The sequence below is a fragment of the Sinocyclocheilus rhinocerous genome, unplaced genomic scaffold (assembly GCF_001515625.1).
Source record: "Sinocyclocheilus rhinocerous isolate Xijiao unplaced genomic scaffold, SAMN03320098_v1.1 scaffold1312, whole genome shotgun sequence".
NCBI classification, from domain to species: Eukaryota; Metazoa; Chordata; class Actinopteri; order Cypriniformes; family Cyprinidae; genus Sinocyclocheilus; species Sinocyclocheilus rhinocerous.
The window spans coordinates 319,307-339,712 of record NW_015639805.1 but is presented as its reverse complement, the minus strand read 5'-3'; the positions used below and the strand labels follow the sequence as shown (position 1 = coordinate 339,712).

The following is a 20,406-nucleotide window of genomic DNA, read 5'->3' as shown; positions in this document are numbered from 1 at the left end:
CACAGAATAAGGCACGCAATATATTTCATAGTATTTAAGCAGTGATAAAGGCATTGCATTATAAATATACTTTATTTTAATGAAAATTATAATAATAAGAACTCAGATAAACCGTATATTTCCGTAGTCGTGTGTTTATTAGTCACGTTGAATTAATGAAAGCTGTTGAATCTTCTGTTTATTCAGCTGCAGCGATTTTCTGGGTTTCTTCTGCGAGGCGTATTTGGAGTTTCAGCGCGAGAGCGCCCTCTGGCCTTTGGATGGAGATTTACTGCTGATCACAGAACCGTGCTTCACTGAAAGATACGCATGACAATCGCAGCTTCTGTCGAATCGCGATCTCGATTCCATTTTGATTTATCGTGCAGCCCTACTTAGACCTATGTTACAGTTCACGGTGCATCAAAAATGGAGAATCTATTCGTTTTTTTTCTTTATAGTCAAAACACTTTTAGACCATTTTTTCTCCAAAAATAGAATGGATGTTATCTTTTGAACACTTGACATTAAAATGAATGGAGGTTTTTACTGATTTTTCATGATTTCATATGTGCATCACTATTTCAAAATAAAGGTCAGAACTCGCTCTCGGACTCTGATGAGCACTCTTCTTGCAAATTAATAAATTACAGTTGCTCTGTAAAATATTTTTTTTTAAATTAGTCATGAAATATGAAAACTAGAGTCTTTAAGCTTTCAAACGATATATAGTTTGTCAAGATTACTTTAGGTTCAGACTAAGATATTACTGTTAAAACATGTAATGACAAGTGGGCCCACCAGTGGGCCAGTGACAGTTAACAGGTTAAATTATAAAAAATTAATCTAAAGTCAAAATAAAAAAAACTGAAAATTTAAAAACCAAATTCAAAATATTAGTAAAATTAAAATAGTATACTAATAGTACTAAAATAACATTGGCTCAAACAGCTATTTTAAAAAAAAAATAGGATTTACATTATTCAAGAAATATTTTAACACAATATTAATCTAAAGTCAAAATAAAAAAAACTGAAAATTTAAAAACCAAATTCAAAATATTAGTAAAATTAAAATAGTATACTAATAGTACTAAAATAACATTGGCTCAAACAGCTATTTTTTTTAAAAATAGGATTTACATTATTCAAGAAATATTTTAACACAATTAGCACTTAATTTTCCTGTGTTGTTTTGTTCCTAATTTTTACTTTTTTATCTCTAGCCAACAAAGTCAGCAAAGACCTTTGACTGAATGGTTTGACTATTGCAAAGAATGGATCATTTCAGTCCTAACCTGATTTCTCTTTGCAGTCTGCAACGGCAGAGAAATCTTCTGACCAGAGCCTGGATTTGTGTGGCAGAATTCTCTTTCTCTTTATAACCTTTCCTTTCCTCCCGTGCTATCCTGGCTTTATCCAGGAACTGGGATTTGGAGGTTTGGGTAGCGCTGAACATGTTTTCACTCCAAACTGTGGGTTAAACATTATAAAAAGTGTCATAGCCAGGAACAAAAATCTACATCACACCTGAGAGCAAACACAAAGCAGAGGCTATGCATGCAAGTACAAACAAATTGGAAAATTATTTTCAAACCATGGTAAGGAATTAAGAAAATGAATGTCTCTCATTTACAATTTCAAATCTATCTTACACACACACACACACACACACATATTACCTTGCCCTAATGTAGTGACTGGTAATACTTCTGCTTCCACAGGTCACATGAATACTATCACATATTCACTCTTTTTGTTCTGGAGGTCCATTGGACTCTACAGAATAGAAGAGTAATTTTCTTTGAGACCTTTTATTAATGTAAGAAAATCAATAGCGCTTCTTTAAAACAGCACAAATGATCCATTGATTTAGGCACATAAGTCAAAGGTTGCTGTATTAAAATAATTTATTAAAATGACTCTGGAAATGATATGTTATAAATAAAAGAAATATTTTACTTTGCTTTTTAAAATAAAAGACAGCTTTAGACACATCAACAGATTATAACATAGCAAAAAGTGAAATCAAGGATTTTCTGACAGTATTATCAGACCAAAACAAGGCAGAGCCTTTATATCATTAACTCACACTTTGATTACACAACAGGATGAGCACTCTACGGAAACAAAATTAACATTTAACATCTGGTTTAAATTTGTAGAAAACGTACACCAACATAAAAACAGTGAACTGTGAATTAATTGTACCTACAGAGACAATAACATTCACACTAGCTATCCTGCTAGCAAATACTAACTCAGTTGCAGCATTCAGCGAGCTGGCAACGCTTGGGAAATGCTGTCACTTGATAAATGTGTTTCAAATGGAAAGTAAAGAAAGTCTTTAGGGTTTTCTCGAAGGTTTCATTTACCTGAGCGTTTGAGAATAAATGGAAAACTGATGTAAACAAAAGAGCGACCCAGACGCCGCAGCTCTAATCCATGAACGGTGTAACCTCCTAATCCTTCCGGAGGAACATTTTCGTTGGGACCATCCGCATTCACACAAGAAACATGGCTCGTACTTTTTATTTGTCGTAGTACATTGATATCGTTTCATTGTTGAAGCGATATTACACTGGAATATTTTAAACGTTTTAATTTGAGGTTTGGGACAGCAGGGAGCTGGGATTTTGTACCAAGCGGAACTATTTGTGATACAGTTTCTCTTCTGTTGATGTAAACATATATTGGGGACAACTTAAAAAAAAAAAAAAAAAGGTCAAAGTATATTTGCTAATATATTTGTCTCAAATTATTTTGTTGTTTTTAGTTGTTGTGATGTTGTTTTAAAGATATTTGGAGATATAGTATATCCTAAACATATGTATCCAAAAACATTTTATTATGGCATCTAAAAAGTGTCTGTGAACTGATGCCAACACTGCATCAGTGTTGCACTAATATTGGAAATCGTATCAGACACAAAGTACGTTGTTACATTTTTGTTATATATAGAATCCCCAGCACTCACAAATTAGTTACAACCACATGAAGTGAGAGAATTAAATGACAGGACATTGAACAGCCCATCTACTGTAATACAAAGCGTACGAGTCTGGGTCGCGACCGGAAGTGATCTAATTCCCGTTCCAAGAGGCCCGAAAGACTCGGGGAATTTCTATGGTAAATAATGACATTTGTCTGATGTTTCATCTAATTTGTAGGCTTCTGTTGGTGTATATTTTAATTATTATATATTGTGGCGTGTAATTAACTTTTTTACGAGCAAGTTCGTGTTTATTTCCTTAAAGGAATTGAGAGAACAAGATGGTGTGCTAGTTTAGCGCTTTAGCTCCTCTAGTCATTAAATCGGTCTCATTGTGCTGTGAACAAGTTTCTCGTTGAAGGAGAGATGAGTTATCATCACGATTTAATGTTTTACAATCAGTTTGTTAATGTGTTACATTTAATAGAATTTAAGAGACTTGTGGGAATGTGAGAAGTGGTGCGCCTTGCTAAAACTCATGAATATGTGCATAACTTTTTTTAATCTCTTATATTCAGAACAAATTTTTATATTTGTCATTTGAAGAAATTTACCCTCACTGTGTTCATACACATTTCATAAAACTCATAATTATAGTGTGTGTGTGTGTGTGTGTATTTGCAATGTAGATGCATACACTATTAATCCCATGAGAGAAATGTCAAGTCAAGTTGAGCTTTATTGTCATTCTGCTACATGTGTGGACATAATAGTAGAACAAAATGTCGTGTCTCGCAGGACCATGGTGCTACATATTAGTTAACATAACATAAACATAAACATACAACAATAGAAGTTAAGAAAAACAATTATAAACCAAGTTAACAGTTAACCGTCTGACTATACATTGGTCTATACTATAAAACACACAATCTGAGACTGTACAAGAACTTTACATAAATACTGTACATGAAATTGTGCAAAAGAGATATTTTGGGGGAAGCAGTGCATAGTGCAAGATGATTTGTAGTGCAATGCACAAGTAAACCTATATTATCATATTGAGTCTTTGTAGCACTGAGTGTTTATAAAAAGTGTCTGATGTACATACAGAGAAAAGAGTGTTTCTCTATATATATGTATATGTATATATTTATATGTATTATATTTTATGAGTCCTGCATTTTCATACCTGATTTTCAGGAAGAGATGTCAGGAGAAAGTGTGGTGAGCTTGGCTGTGCCGGCAGCTACAACACGGACCACCTCCTTCAAGGGGTCCAGTCCCAGTTCCAAATATGTGAAGCTGAATGTCGGGGGAGCGCTGTACTACACCACCATGCAGACCCTGACCAAGCAGGACACCATGCTGAAGGCCATGTTCAGTGGCCGTATGGAGGTCCTAACTGATAGTGACGGTAGATGTACTGTAATAGCTACTGCAGAAGAGTTCATGTAATATTATGAACCATATCGATACAAATGTGTGCTTCTGCAGTGTCCAAGTCACACTTTTCACCTCTGATCTTTCTCCAGGCTGGATTCTGATTGACAGGTGCGGGAAGCACTTTGGGACCATCCTGAACTACCTGAGAGACGGAGTCGTCCCGTTACCTGAGAGCCGGAGGGAGACGGAGGAGTTACTGGCAGAGGCAAAGTATTACCTGGTGCAGGGCCTGGTGGATGAGTGTCAGGCAGCATTACAGGTACAGTACCGGCTACAACACATTTAAAGGTCACATATTTTACACCTTTCTGGAGTTTTATTTTAGGTTTTGATGTCCTTAAGAATATATATTTGCGGTATAAGTACCAAAAACCATCTCAATATATTTTTACAGCTCCTCTCTCAGGAGCTCTGCTAAGAACAGGTCGATTTTGGCCTGTCTTTTTTTTTTTTGGCCGGTCCTGTTGTTTTCTGAGTGACGCACGGCCAGGCCAACCACAGGTTACTAGGGTCATGTATCCTGTAGCCTGCTGTGGCTTGGTGATACTCACAAGTAAGGTCAATAGAAACACCGGTAATGATGGTCACTGCTGAGGGAAATGTTGTCCGGCATACATGTTTGAGCCGAACTCAGCCCCCGAAACGGCGACGATCGGCGACCCCCAGTTGTCTGGGGGTTTGGCAAAAGGAGGGTGGGACGGTGGGGTGGTGACCGAAGGTTTTGAAACGTATATGGTAGTTACATAGCCCCTAGACCTCAGTTATCATGGAAAAAGCCAGGAAATTTCAGTTTTGACAATATGGGACCTTTAAATTAAAAAATTCTGTCATCATTTAAATCTGGTTTCAAACCCATTTTTGTTCATCTTCAAAATGCAAATGAAATTGTTTTTATGAAACCTGAGAGATTTATGTTGCTCCATTTATTAGAGGTGTAACAATGCATCAATCAAATGATGATTCAATGTATCGATGTAATGCATAAAAAAATCAAAATACAGATTTATAGAATCGAAATACAGACTCTATCTATCTATCTATCTGTCTGTCTGTCTGACTATCGGACTTTAATCAAAATATATAATTGTAATAGAGCAGTTAAGCTTTATCAACTTTTATCAACATTTTTGAAATAGTTTTTTTTATATTTAAAACACCTGAGAAGAGATGATGCCAACCCTGAAACAACATACAGAACTACCACATTTTGCTATAAGTTTGATTGCATCATATAATAATTGCTGTTAATAGTGTTCATCGTCTGTTTGATTACGTCTTTAATAGATTTTTCCGTACATTTCTGCCATATGTACATTAACTGACAGTCACCACTGATAAGTTACTACTAAATATATTATATATATACTATACATATAGTAGAAACTTAATTTGCTGTAAAGTTGCTTTGCAACGATTTGTATCGTGAAAAGTGCTATACAAATAAACTTGAATTGAATTGTTTTTCCATAACCGGAGTACAGTTCAGTTAAATGTTTGTGTTGTATTTTGGTTGCATTTGTGAGTTAATAAAAATATAAATGATTGTGTAAAATAGGCATATATGTGCCTAAATATTTTAGCGTAATATCAATATATTGATTGTGGGATCCTGAATCATGTTTTGTGGCACGTTTTGAGCTATCAGCAAATATCATGTCGCTGGCCAAGAGAATAAATTTCATTTATTCACATATAAAAACTGATCAACACACATATATAGAGCACACCAGATATGATAAACAGAAGCTCAACCGTACGTACATGATGCGTGAGTGCAAACCTCAAATGTAAATGTACTTGTTTTACACATAATGAACCTTGTTGGTTCTTGCGCATCAAGCAAGCACATTTGAGTTTCCATTTTCCATTTTTGATGTTCTTAATGTATGTGTTTATATGGGAATAAAAGTAAATTAAATGTTCAGCATATAAAGTGATTTTCTTTTCAGAAGACTTGAATTAAATCTCCAAATTCTTCTTGAAACTTTTTGAAGCATCACATTTTTGGTGTAACTGACCGAGAGAAATCTCTCAGATTTCATAAAAAATATCTTAATTTGTGTTCTGAAGGAGAGCAAAAATCTTAGAAGAGTTCGGAAAGACATGAGGGGAAATAAATGTTGACAGAATTTTCATTTTAAATAAGCATATTAGATGTTCAAATATTTTTTTTTTTTTTTAGATTATATTCTAAATTTCTAGTTTACAAATGTTTTCAGAACAAAGATGCGTATGAACCATTCTGTAAAGTTCCACTGGTGACATCATCTAAGGAGGAACAGAGGCTCATTGCCACTGCAAATAAGGTACAAATGCTTTATCATGTCAATCCTAAAGGAATACTATAATACTATACTGACTTGTCTTTCTGTGTATATGCAGCCTACAGTCAAACTGCTGTACAACAGGAGCAACAATAAATATTCATATACAAGGTAAAGTGTTTACTTTCTTATAAGGCTTGGGTTGTTGAGAAGCTTACTGTTGAGCTTTTACCTGATCAGATTGCTCTTTTTCTTTGTAGCAACTCTGATGACAACATGTTGAAGAACATTGAGCTGTTTGACAAGCTGTCTCTGAGGTTCAATGGCCGAGTGCTTTTCATCAAGGATGTGATTGGGGATGAGATTTGTTGCTGGTCCTTTTACGGCCAGGGCAGGAAGATTGCAGAGGTGTGCTGCACATCAATAGTCTACGCCACTGAGAAGAAGCAGACAAAGGTAAAGGGTTATCTGTCCGTCACATGATTAAAATCAAACTTTTTATACAGTCTAGCATTTTCTCTGTTTTCAAAACATGAAATCTCTTCATTTCTGGGTTAAAAAGTTTTCAGTCACAGCATTAAATGTTGCATGCACAGCAAAAAATAAATCTATACCTTATTATATTGTTTTCCAATACAAATATCTAAACATCCTTGGGTTTATACTTGAAACAAGCAGTTGGCAACTCTGGACTTTATGATTAAATCAAGACATATAATTTCGATTCTCAAGTAAATTGTCTTGATTTACGAAACTTACGACAGAATTTGCACTGTAAAATGATCAATTAAATGAAAAAGTATTAAATATCTGTTGGAAGTTGTATTTTCAAACTTTGATGTATTGAAACAACTCATCATTGTGAGAGCATATTGCCGGATTGTTCGGTTTAATTTATTCCTTAGATTTTCTTTACTTTGTTTTAAAGTCTCAAATTTACCTTCACAAAACCCAAAAACAAGATAAATGTGTCCTAAATGCTTCTGATAGGTTTATATGACTCACTTATTTTATTCCCTCCATCACAGGTTGAGTTCCCAGAGGCTCGCATCTACGAAGAGACCCTCAACATCTTGCTCTATGAGTCTCAAGATGGCCGCGGACCTGACAATGCACTGCTGGAGGCCACAGGGGGCGCCGCAGGGCGTTCCCACCACATCGACGAGGACGAAGAGAGGGAGCGCATTGAAAGAGTGCGGAGGATCCACATCAAGCGCCCTGATGACCGCACTCACCACCACCAGTGACCCTGCAGTTTCTCCTCTTTTCAGTGCCTTAACAACTACCAGCGCTTCGGTTACACCCGTTTGCACACGGACACGTCAGTTAAGTTTATCCCGAGTCTGCTTCCTTAGAGAGACAAAGGGATGCTCACAGAATCGCTAGTATTGATAATGTTACATGAATGTAGCATATAGGGCAGTGCAGCATTGACCTCATGTGCATTTTTGAGGACCTCTCTAAAAAGATACTATGATGGTGTAAATGTGAACAGAAATGCACAACAGATGGTTAGTTTTATTGCATTCATGAACATGTTGCCCTTTTTGCTATTCATAAAGCAAATTCCAATGAATATATCAAGTCGATCAGCTAATCTGTCATTTACTTGTAGGTTTGCAGCAAATGGATATTTTCCTAATTTAGTTGTCTGCCGTAGTATTTTTGTATTTTACATTATTTACCATATTTTTTTCTGTTCGAGTGAAGACTGTAGGGTTCCTGGTGCCTTATAGATTAATCCTGTTCTTTTTTTGTTCGTTTTTTGTTGTGTGATAGACGTTGGATTTTTGTGGCTTTTGAGTTTAGTCTATCCCTCTTTTCTTGTCGCTTTGAACTGAAGTGTTAGAGCCAGGATTTCACAGTGCTGACAGTGTGTCTTACTGAGATTCAGGAAGTTTAACCCATCTTGAATGTCAGTGTGATTTGACAGTCAAGTGATCAGTGAATCCAGTGCAGGAGGATATTATTATTGCCTTATGAGAGGAATTCAATCCATAACTCCCATATTTTTATACTGGTTAGGGAAGAGTGTCATACAAATTCTTAATCTGTCAATGTTCATTTTATTATGCTTGCGCAAAAATATCCATGCACGCCGTCAATTGAGAATTGTATGTGCTGGATTTTTTTGACAGGTCTGTATGAGTTTGGCCTATAGAGGGCAGTGTAGTGTTACGGTGTTTTCACTCTTGTTCATGAGAAGGAGGCACTTTTAAAGCAGTAGTTGTCAAATTTTCTATCCCCTTTTAGCTACAATCAGTAAAATAGATTATGCTATTAAATAACTTTCTGCTGAACTGTATTGAATTCCATCAAGTTAATTACGCTTCTGGGTTTTGAAAGTGATCTCATTCAAGCTAAGAAACTGAGATGTAGTCAGAAGCGTTCGGATGTATATCTGTAATTGAGAAATGGACACCAATTATGAGTGTGTAATCAGAGACCGGATCACGTCAAAGAAGCTCCAGGAAGTATGAGAGTACAGGCTCTCCTCTGCTGCAGCGTCACAGATGGTTTGTGATTTTTAGTTTTATTAAAGGTGTATTTAAACAAAATAGTAATGCTGTAATACTGTAGAGAGGTCTGTACAGACGTGCACATGAATAAAAATGTTTTACATACAAATTATTTATACACACGTTAGCACGAATAAAGATTTCTACAAATTTTGTAGATCAAACTGCGCATTTGCTTTGTATTTTATTTCTGCAGTTTGTATGTATTGGTATAAAACAATGTTATAAATATGGCTCAACAACAAAGCATGAACATGACCAAACAAAATATTCATTTTACAAGAAATGTCATCAAGAACTGAAACCAGAAGGGCAGCATTTATGAAAACAACAAAATATATATCATTTTAAATAACCGTTTAGCTGTAATTTTCCATTTGTACACAGAGTGCTGCTTTGAATCTCAATATACTGAGTGTGTGATAAGTGTGTGTCAGTTTGGGGGATGGAGAAAGATCTCTTCTTCCATAAGGGTTTCCCTCATGAAATATACACAGACTTGGTGACCTCCTTTAGATCATCGAGACTTGACCCGTGGAGCCACCTTTGATAATGAAAGAGTCTAAATACTGGAGCAATAATGTTACATTAAGCTGAAATACGGAAATAATCACTTACCACCATAAGATGACCATTTTTGCCTTTATAGATCATTGGTTCTTGACCAGTGCTGAAATCCACACCACCCTCCTTGCCTGCCTGGATCTCAAACTTGATGCTGTGAGAAGATCAAATGTTAACACACTGTGTCCAAATGAACATTACAGGTTGAAAAATAAGTGCTGGCCACTTTACCTTCCCTGAACAACCTTGATGTTATTCTGCTTGTTTGCAATCATAGCCAGTTTGGTCAAAGCTTCAAACAGGTGGTCACACTGAAGTACCAAGTCCCCCTTAGATACAGTAAACTACATTAGTACTTGCAAATGTATGGATTTGTGTATCATGAAAGTCTAGCATTTACATAAGCGTGAAGCCTGGTTTGCTCACCTTCTGTTTTGGATCATTCAAAGCAACGTGGAGGATCATGACAGAGTCGCCCAGATTACTGACAGAAGCACCTGTGTACACAAGATAGATTCACTGTGGACTTGGTTCGCTCTGCTTTGCAAATAAATGCTACAATAAAACACACATGCACATCATTCAAAAGTTTGGGGTCAGTAAGATAAAAATAAAAAAAAGAAATCAATAGTTCTATTTAGCAAGGATGGATTAAATTGATCTTAAGTGTTTATAATGCTACAAAAGATTTCTATTGCAAAAAAAAAAATACAAAATTAAAAATAAGCTGTTCTTTTGAACTGAAATGTAATATTACTTTCACTGTATTTTTTTTATCAAATAAATGCAGCCTTGATGAGCATTAAAAAATCTTACTGACCCCAGAATGTTCTCAATAGTCCAAAATTGTACTTTTAGGGGTACAACATGCCCTCAAAAGTACACCTTTGTTCTTAAGTGTTTATAATGCTACAAAAGATTTCTATTGCAAAAAAAATAATAAAAATTAAAAAATAAGCTGTTCTTTTGAACTGAAATGTAATATTACTTTCACTGTATTTTTTTGATCAAATAAATGCAGCCTTGATGAGCATTAAAAAATCTTACTGACCCCAGAATGTTCTCAATAGTCCAAAACTGTACTTTTAGGGGTACAACATGCCCTCAAAAGTACACCTTTGCATCTTATCTACCTCTAATGGGTGCATATTGGTACCTTAGAAGTACATTGTAGTCCCTTAACGTACTAATATGCACCATTTAGAGGTAAATAAGGTACAAAGTTGTACCTTTGAGGATACCGCCCTGGTGAGAATGCTACAGGGGAATAATTAAAAGGAGACATCTTTACGAGTGCTGTAGTGTTATTTTATTTCATTGAGTGACTACACATATCTACCCTTCGTAACCCACCTTTTAGAGAAACATAGTCCACTCTCTGCTTGATCTTAGCCTCCTCTACCAAATATACAGCAGCCTGACTGAGAATAAGTTGCCTTGGTCTGGGTTTAAATCCATTTCTGTCATACTTCACCACAGGAACGCTGTACTGCAGCGAGAGAACGTGTGTTTAGGTGACATACAGGTGCATCTCAATAAATTAGAATGTCATGGAAAAGTTAATTTATTTCAGTAATTCAACTCAAATTGTGAAACGCGTGTATTAAATAAATTCAATGCACACAGACTGAAGCTACTTCAGTCTGTGTGCACTGAATTTATTTAATACACGAGTTTCACAATTTGAGTTGAATTACTGAAATAAATGAATTTTTCCACGACATTCTAATTTATTGAGATGCACCTGTATGTAGTTCTTATTCTATTCTGTATGATTGACAATTGGGCCTCATACATTATAAAGATTCTGATTTACCTTGATACGTTCATGATGTATAGTCTGAAGAACCCTCATATTGATGTCTTGTTCATCTAGTAAATGAAAGAGAGTACACATAAGACATACAAAAGGATCTGTGCAAAACTAATTGTTGTTTATGTAAACTACTGACTGATTCTAGTGTCCACAAAAGGAACAGCAATGCTCGAAGGGTAGCTGTCCTTCTTTCCCTTAAAGATGGCACTGGTTACTACTTTTTGTTGCAGCTGTGAAAAGACATTTTCATCATTAGCCAAAATGTAAACATGGTGAAATGAGCTGAAACTATTTTAAAGACTCAAAGGCCTGTGACAACAGTAATAGTGACCTGTGCTTTTTTCTGCGGCGTAATTCCCCGCACGTACTTCCTCACCATCATTCGTGTGTTCAGCTGTCGCAGAATCTCTGAGGTCTACAATCACAACAGCGCCAAAGACATTCCCAGTTTAAAATAATACTACACATGAACGTTTGAATACAGTGGCATCAAATTCAGACAATTAAGCCCTTAGGTCAGATGGCAATAATTGTGATGCAACTTTTAATGCAATGGAATTCATAGTTTTATTACTCACCCTCATGTCCTTCCAAACCTGTAAGACCTTCGTTCATCTTGGTTCTATTTTTGTTTTCTTTGCACACAAAAAGTATTCTCGTAGCTTCATAAAATGGTTGAAGCACTGATGTCACATGGACTATTATAATAATGCCCTTACTACCTTTCTGGGCCTTGAACGTGTCAGTTGTGTTGCTGTCTATTCAGGAACAGAAAGCTCTCGGATTTCATCAAAAATATCTTAAAGGGGCCATATGATGCTTTTTTAAAGAAGAATGAGCCGTTTTAGGGGGGCGTGGCAGAGTCTTAACTTTTATAAAGAATATCTCTTTGGTTTTGAGACTTTAGTCTTTGCAACTTCAGGGATCTTATCTATGCACAATCAGCTTGTAACACTCCAAAGAGAAAGGAAAACTTGAAATCGCATCATATGACCCCTTTAATTTGTGTTCCGAAGATGAATGAAGGTCTTACGGGTTTGGATGACGGACTTTTTATTTTTGGGTGAACTATCCCTTTAACGTATCTGTTTAGCTGCGCATTCCCTGATTGAGCATTGTTTCTGCACTGAACTGATCGCACTCCACTTTTTTTTATTTCTCTCTTCTCTTCTTATGTTTTTATGTATGCCTCTTCATTTTAATATAGATCTTATTCAATTTATGATTAATTTCATCTTTTTATTTACTTTTTAAAAATGTTTTATTGTTTTTTTTATTCTCTATGTATCCTTTTCATGGTTTTAGTAACAGAGAGTTTCTGATACCTCTGTCATGACTGGCGGAGGTGTCAGCCATGTGGTCTTGTCCAGGACAGTCTTTGGTAAGTTGCCTTTCAGTCTATTTAGGTAGCTCTGTCGAACGAAGGCCAGGTATTCGGAGTTGTCAGTAGTTTTTGCCTCACGACGTGTGATGTAACCCTTAATAAATCTGCATGGATAAAAATCATGTCATTATGGGAATGCTGTCTCATCCCTTAAAGGGATAGTTCACCCCCGCTCATAAATGATGACAGAACTTTCATTTTGGGGTGAACTATCCCTTTAAGTGAAAGGGCATACACCTGGTCAATAAAATGTGTTGATATAAAAATAAAAATAAACTAATATTATATTAACTAATATTACTGTTTAATGATTTTGACAGCCCAGGCTCTGCGATCTCTCTCTTTGCGTGCCTGCACTCCTCTCCAACACGTCTCAATTTTTGTAGCTAAATGTTGGCAAAAAAATAAAAAATAAAGATGTAAATAGCACATATATGTATGCTATAATAAATATACTTTATGTTGCAATGAAGTATCATAATATTATGTAATATAACATAAATATCGGTTATAAAAAACCATTGAATCAATAAATACTGTTATTTACCAGCCTCTTTCTGTTTTCGAAACTCTCCTTTGGTTCTGTAACCTTTGTATTTGGCCTGTATTCTTGAAGCTGTAAAAGCAACATTAACACATGCTTACAATACAAGAAAGAAATTTAAAATGTCTCTTTTGAGTTCTTTTTTTGCTTACCCAGTTCATGTTTGCAGATTTCAAAGGCATCTTCTGTGGCAAAAAGTGTCCTGGCATATCGTATGAATATCTTTGTCCTTTGAATATGACAGAATATGAAGAGTAGTTCAGGTTTGTGTGGTGAGAAAACAGATGCTAATTTTTCAGTATTAAGTTGTGAAGTTGAAAGCCTGAAACCACTCACTTGCCCATTTTATACTCATCAGGCTGGTAGCCCAGATGTTGCACAAGTTCTTCCACCCCATCTGCAGGTACACCTTTCCAGTGGGGCCAAGTGGCAGGACAAAGAGCTTTGTACCTTAGGAATGTTGCATCAGGTGGGCATTTTAAGTCTAATAAGTGTAAAAGTTAAACAGCTTTCAAAATATTTGTGACCCTGGACCACAAAACCATAAGGTCATAAGGTCATAAGTCATAAGGGTCAATTTTTCGACATTGAGATTTATACATCATCTGAAAGCTGGATAAATGAGTTTTCCATTGATGTATGGTTTGTTAGGATAGGACAATATTTGGCTGAGATACAACTATTTGAAAATCTGGAATCTGAGAGTGCAAATAAATCAAAATACTGAGAAAATCACTTTTAAAGTTGTCCAAATGAAGTTCTTAGCAATGCATATAACTAATCAATTGATCTATTTACGGTAGGAAATTTACAAAATATCTTCATGGAACATGATCTTTACTTAATATCCTAATGATTTTTGGCATAAAAGAAAAATCGATAATTTTGACCCATACAATGTTTTTTTGGCTATTGCTACAAATATACCCCAGCGACTTAAGACTGGTTTTGTGCTCCAGGGTCACATATATGTATGCTATTAAATATACTTTATGTTGCAATGAAGTGTCATAATATTCTGTAATATACTATAAATTAAACTATTAAATCAATAAATACTGTTACTTACCAGCTTCTTTCTGTTTTCGAAACTCTCCTTTGGCTCTGTAACCTTTGTATTTGGCCTGTATTTTTGTAGCTGTAAAAGCAACATTAACAAATGCTTATAATAAAAGAAAAAAAAAACATTTAAAACGTCTCTTTTGAATTCTCTGTTGCTTACCCAGTTCATGTTTGCAGATTTCAAAGGCATCTTCTGTGGCAAAAAGTGTCCTGGCATATCGTATGAATATCTTTGTCCTTTGAATATGACAAAATATGAAGGGTAGTTCAGGTTTGTGTGATGAGAATACAGATGCTAATTTTTCAGTATTAAATTGTGCAGGTACTGTAAAAGCCTGAAAGCGCTCACCTGCCCATTTTATACTCATCAGGCTGGTAGCCTAAATGTTGCACAAGTTTTTCCACTCCCTCTGCAGGTACACCTCTCCAGTGGGGCCAAGTGGCAGGACAAAGAGCTTTGTACCTTAGGAATGTTGCATCAGGTGGGCATTTTAAGTCTAATAAGTGTAAAAGTTAAACAGCTTTCATATTTGAGTATGTAAAATGGCTACTGTACCTCTGTAGAAACACCTCATATCTACGTCGATAAGCAAATCCAGCTCGTCTGACCCTCAGGTGCTCCATTAACCCCAGATATTTCACCTGGTGCCTGACCAGAACTTCATCGAACTTGCCTGTGATGGAAAGAGAGGACAAACAGAGTAAAAGAACATAATTCTACGTATTCAATGCACACACGAGTTCTTAGCATCCACATACACAAGTTCCTCACCTGACTGTTTGTTGTCATTGGACTTGAGGCAGCGCACATACCACGCTTCCTTAGCTGTCAGAATCTCCGTCAGCCGCAGAAGACTGTTCTTAAACTGAGTAGCCACCTACAGATTTCATTTCACAATTCATTACTTAGATATGATGTGAGCTGTCAAAGAAGCAGTTTATTTATTTTATTGTATATTTTTAAAAATGTATATTTCATTTGTTTGTTTCAGTGGTCTTGATTCAAAATAGTAGGCTACAGTACTCATACAATACAGCAATTTATAGAAATTCTATGACTTATAAATACTGTGTGTATTGGAAGTATGGAAATAATTTCTTGATCACATACAAAATTAGAATCGAATCTGTGACTGAGTTTCCTATTTCTTTATTTTAGGGCTTTCAAAACGATTAATCACATCCGAAATAAAAGTTTGTGTTTACATAATATATGTTCATTTGCAAAAACCGATAAATGCCACTTAAAAAAAAAAAAATACATAAAGCGCGATCTGAACCCTAAACACGTTTAGTCAAAAAAGCCGGTTTTGTACACTTTCAAGGCATCATGAGTTTACAACATGAAATGTGGAGTTATCTGCTTTTGCCAAAAAACGACTGTTGGAGTTATCAGCTTTTGCTATAAAACAAACTTTTAATATGTAAAAAAAAAAAACATACTTTCAATTAACTTTAATTTTGTAAATTACCTATATTTGTTTAAGTTATTATTACTTAATCAAAACAACCCAACTGCAGTTTGAGTGATATTACTTGGAATGCGCAAAAAAAAAAAAGTGATTTCTGAAAAGAAAAAAAAAATGAGTTATCGGTTTTTGCAAATGAACTCTTCATATGTATAAATAAATACATGTATATTTAAGAAGAATGTGTAATATTTATTTATATATAATATAAATCATGTATAAATAGGACATATGGGTACCAACAATACAATGTGTGCAACTTCCATTTCATCTTTAAAAAAATTACCCATCCTTACTAGCTTATGAAAACAATTTAGTATACAGTAATTGAGTGTATTTCAGTATTTTTTGCACAGCAAGTGGACTCACTGTCTCAGGCCTTCTCCTGCTGTCTCCCTCAGTGGCTGGAAAGCACTCCTGTATTATAGGGTTCTTTGACAGGCGCATCACCTGTTGGTTACACACCAACAAATGCACATATAAGGAAATTTACTGCCATTAATCTTGTAGGGCCAAGAATAAGAGAATGCAAATAATATGAGCCATTTTCCTTTCATCCACCCTGACCAGCATTATCCTTGATTGTACGCCCTGTGCACTTACATCTTTGATGTTCTTGTACAACAGATCATTGTTTTTGTCAATGAACCCTGTTGAAAAGAACAGATCATAAAAAAGAAAAGGTTGTGAAAGCCGGAAAACATGTTTCCGAGGTTTACTGACATCTGAAATGTGTTTTTGTGTGTCTTCTCTTACCCACAACGCAGTAGGTCACCTCCCCTGCATAATGAAGAAGACGAAAATCGCCTCTCTCCAGAGACTTGCGGGTCTTCTTATCAGCCAGTTTATGCCTTCAGTTCATAGAACAGTAAAGGTAATTGCTCTCATTAGACCAAATTAAAATCAAGTTCCTAAAAATGTCTGAATGAAGTGTCGAAGTCTTCATCCTGTTTCAGTTGGATAGGGAAATATAGCAGGGACTCCAACACTGCGTAAAACTGACTTATGCTTAAACTTAATTTGTATTTGACTTGGATAAAGAATGAGTAACACAACATCACAATCTCTCCGTCTCTCACACTGCTGTGCACTTTCATCAAGGCGTCAGTCAATGAAAGGCTTAAGAGAGACAATGCGGCCAAACCAGGGGGTGAATGCTTCAGTTTCAAATACGACAAGGTCTGGCTGATTCTTCCACATCAGAGGCTTGTAGTGAAGAATCAAACTGCTGATAGTTTCTAGCGCTACTGAATTAATTAAAGCAGAAGAACTCTTGTTTAGTGCCACATACAATATTGAGGTAGTGATCAAACACAAACTCACGTTACAAAGTGGGGATGATTGCCCATTTTCTCTTCAAGCTTTTCAAGAAAAGTGAGATCTGTGGCATCACCCGGCCTCATACACTCCTCATCCTGAAATACCAAAAGTTCTCTTATGCAAATGGTCCAGTTAGATGCTCCAACAAGCAATCTTTTGTTTCAAAAAGTGTCAGAGAAGTACATTATATCTATCTACAGTATGTTACATGTCAGTGTGTAAAGACAGTGTACTTATTATTCCATACCAACACAGAGATGATTCCTCTGTGCTTCTCTTCCACCAGATCACAGATGATTTTATTGTTGAAGAACTGCACCGGCTCCCACTGAAACAGTGAGAGAAATGGACCCTTATTCTCTTACTCAAGCTCAGCATATCATTCTATAATAATGTTGGATGATGGATGATCGATTTGTTTGAGCTCACCCCAATTCCTTCTGCCTCATATTCCTCCTGTTCAGACTTCAGCGTCAACTGAATGAAGAGCTGCTGTAGCTTCTCATTGCAGTAGTTAATGCAAAACTGCTCAAAACTAAGCAAACATAAAATCAACAAAAAATTAATAAGATCATGCACACAAATTATCTATCTATCTACACTATATTGCCAAAAGTAATGGGACACCCCTTCTAATGAACAAGCTTGACTACTTTACATTCTACTTGACATTCTAGGGAATTTTGTGCTTCTAATTTTTGTTTCCAACAGTTTGGAAAAGACCCTTTTCTATTCTAACATGACAATGCCACTGTGTATAAGGCAAGGTTCAAAAACAATTGATTGATTCAGTCAGTGTGGAAGAACTTGACTGGTCTGCATAAAGCCAAGTCCTGATCCCAGCTGAACACTCCAATAACTTGTACATACATTATATGGACAAAAGTATTGGGACACCCCCTTCTTTAGAACAGAAAAAGGCACTTCCAAAACCGTGGCAACAATGATGAAAACATAATTCATGTATTTAAAAATTGTATTTCCATCTCTGTCGCAACATGACTGTACCCATCTGACTAAAATAACTGTACCCCTATGTAGTAGTCATTGGTGTTTGGTGATGAGTTTTTGGCTCAAGGTCTGCAAGTTTTTGGCTCAAGGTCTGCACTTAAAGTCACACCAGAGGTGTTCAGCTGGGATCAGGACTTGGCTTTCTGCAGAGCAGTGAAGTTCTTCCACACTGACTGACTGAATCAATCATTTCTTTTTGAACCTTGCCTTATACACAGGTTAGAATAGAAATCTAGAATATCATTATATGATTAAACATTAAGATTTACACTCATGTAAATTGCTAAAGTAGTCAAACCTGTTCATTAGAAGGGGGTGTCCCAATACTTTTGGCAATATAGTCTATCTGTCTATCTATCGATCTATCTGTCTGTCTGTCCCATTTATTTCCAAACACATACCTGTTAACAAAGAATACCTCAAATCCATAGATGTCTAACAATCCAATGATTGTCTTCCTCTCAGAATCCTAAGAGAAAAAAAGGCAAGTCATTTTGGTTTCCATGATAGTTCCTTTAAATCCGTCTGGTAGAATGTAGTAAAAAGCAACAATATTTCCATCTCTTTAAAATGGAACAAAACACATCCAGTGACTTTCAAATGAATTATACCGGGAGATTTGCAGTGTAACCAAACATTGGCCTCAAATGGTAATTATTTGAAAAAAAAAGGCAAGTCATTTTGGTTTCCATGATAGTTCCTTTAAATCCATCTGGTAGAATTTAGTAAAAAGCAACAATATTTCCATCTCTTTAAAATGGAACAGAACACATCCAGTGACTTTCAAATGAATTATACCGGGAGATTTGCAGTGTAACATTGGCCTCAAATGGTAATTATTTGAAATTTTTTTCCTCTTGTCCTCTTACTTTATTCTCCAGAGATTCATTGATCCTGTTGACTAGCCATGTGAAGGCACGGCCATAGATGGCTTTCGCCAGGGCATCTCTGGCATAGATAGCATGATCAACAGTAAATGGACTCAGAACCTAGAGGCCAGAAAGACAGCTGTCACCTGCTACAAGAATGATTTTGGATAAAAAAAACAGTGCATCATCCCATTACAAAATTATTTGACCTCCTCTGATTTGGCTTCAATCTTCCTGAATGTCAGAGCTGCATGAAGGACCTGTACATGGATCCCTAACAGCTAAAAAATAAACACAAAGGAGCAATGTTACTCATATATCACTTAAGAGCATGTCATTGTAAACTAGTATTTAACATAATTAAGAAAATGTATATAATAAATCAACTGACCTTGGATACCCAGCGCAGTGCTGCATTAGAGCTTAGAATAGCATAACCTTTGGTGTCTCCATCAAAGTGCACGTTCCCCATGTGGAGCACACTAGCTATAATCCCAAAGAGGTGCTGAGATATTAAAGATAAAATGTATCTGTTTATGATCAAAGTACTTGCAGATCAGAACATTTATACACAAAAATGGTGCTTCTCCTTACCTCAATGTCACTAGCATCAAAGTCAATGACCGATAATGCGTTTTTAACAGTTTTCCAGTCATTCTTGTCATTAATGGAGCTCACATTCGAACATTCTCCCTATTAAGACAAAAAAATATATAAAAACACTGGAGAGTCTGATTCTACATAGATTTCACTTCTTATTTTGGGGTGTCGCTTTATACCGGTATTGGCGACAATTGTGATATTTAAACAATGAAATATCGTTATCGTGTTAATTGGAGGGTGTTTAAATATTTAAATAGATATTTAAATAATGAATAGTACACATAGACATAGTATGACACATAATAATCCATAGCCATTATGGAGCGCTAAACTGAGAGTAACATGTAATTTGTTTCGTTCATACTCTGTGTCGGAGGGTACATGGGTACATCAAGTATTTTAATAAGGATATGTATTTATAAGGTAATGCTAATTGACATAGTCTTTATCACTGTGTATAATACAATAAAATAATATTCTGTAATTCATTCTGTAATAAGAATCAATTCACAGAAGGAAGTATTTAAAATACTCGTTTGGAATAAAAATATGCTGTATTAAGCAAATGGTTAGCATTTTAGTCATTTCTATTTAGTGTAATTGTTCCGTATGCAATGGTGTGATT

General features: G+C 35.7%; 2 protein-coding genes and 1 pseudogene across 2 annotated transcripts in view; 1 reads left to right on the top strand and 2 right to left on the bottom strand.

Annotated features, from left to right (window-relative positions):
- The window catches only part of LOC107752137 (ubiquitin-protein ligase E3B-like), a 15,070-nt gene extending 12,399 nt beyond the window's left edge, over nt 1-2,671 (bottom strand). Inside the window, exons 1-3 of the mRNA XM_016568012.1 lie at nt 2,354-2,671; nt 1,661-1,789; nt 1,277-1,451 (exon numbers count right to left, since the gene is read on the bottom strand). Coding sequence (XP_016423498.1) covers nt 1,277-1,437 — 161 coding nt within the window. The 5' untranslated portion in view covers nt 1,438-1,451; nt 1,661-1,789; nt 2,354-2,671. The remainder of the gene's footprint in view (nt 1-1,276; nt 1,452-1,660; nt 1,790-2,353) is intronic.
- A 349-nt stretch (nt 2,672-3,020) lies between these two features.
- On the top strand, nt 3,021-9,306 carry LOC107752136 (BTB/POZ domain-containing adapter for CUL3-mediated RhoA degradation protein 3-like). Its single transcript, XM_016568011.1, has 7 exons — nt 3,021-3,107; nt 4,114-4,327; nt 4,446-4,615; nt 6,576-6,662; nt 6,739-6,791; nt 6,881-7,076; nt 7,649-9,306. Exons 1-7 carry the CDS (start codon nt 3,105-3,107, stop codon nt 7,865-7,867), a joined length of 942 nt encoding a protein of 313 aa, XP_016423497.1. The 5' UTR covers nt 3,021-3,104; the 3' UTR covers nt 7,868-9,306.
- A 229-nt stretch (nt 9,307-9,535) lies between these two features.
- Nucleotides 9,536-20,406, bottom strand: part of LOC107752153 (unconventional myosin-Ih-like) — a 12,626-nt pseudogene continuing 1,755 nt past the window's right edge.

Coding starts and splice junctions, on each gene's coding strand:
- LOC107752136 (XM_016568011.1), top strand. Junction 4,616..6,575: donor AGTGTCAGGCAGCATTACAG/GTACAGTACCGG, acceptor AAATGTTTTCAG/AACAAAGATGCGTATGAACC. Junction 6,663..6,738: donor TCATTGCCACTGCAAATAAG/GTACAAATGCTT, acceptor GTGTATATGCAG/CCTACAGTCAAACTGCTGTA.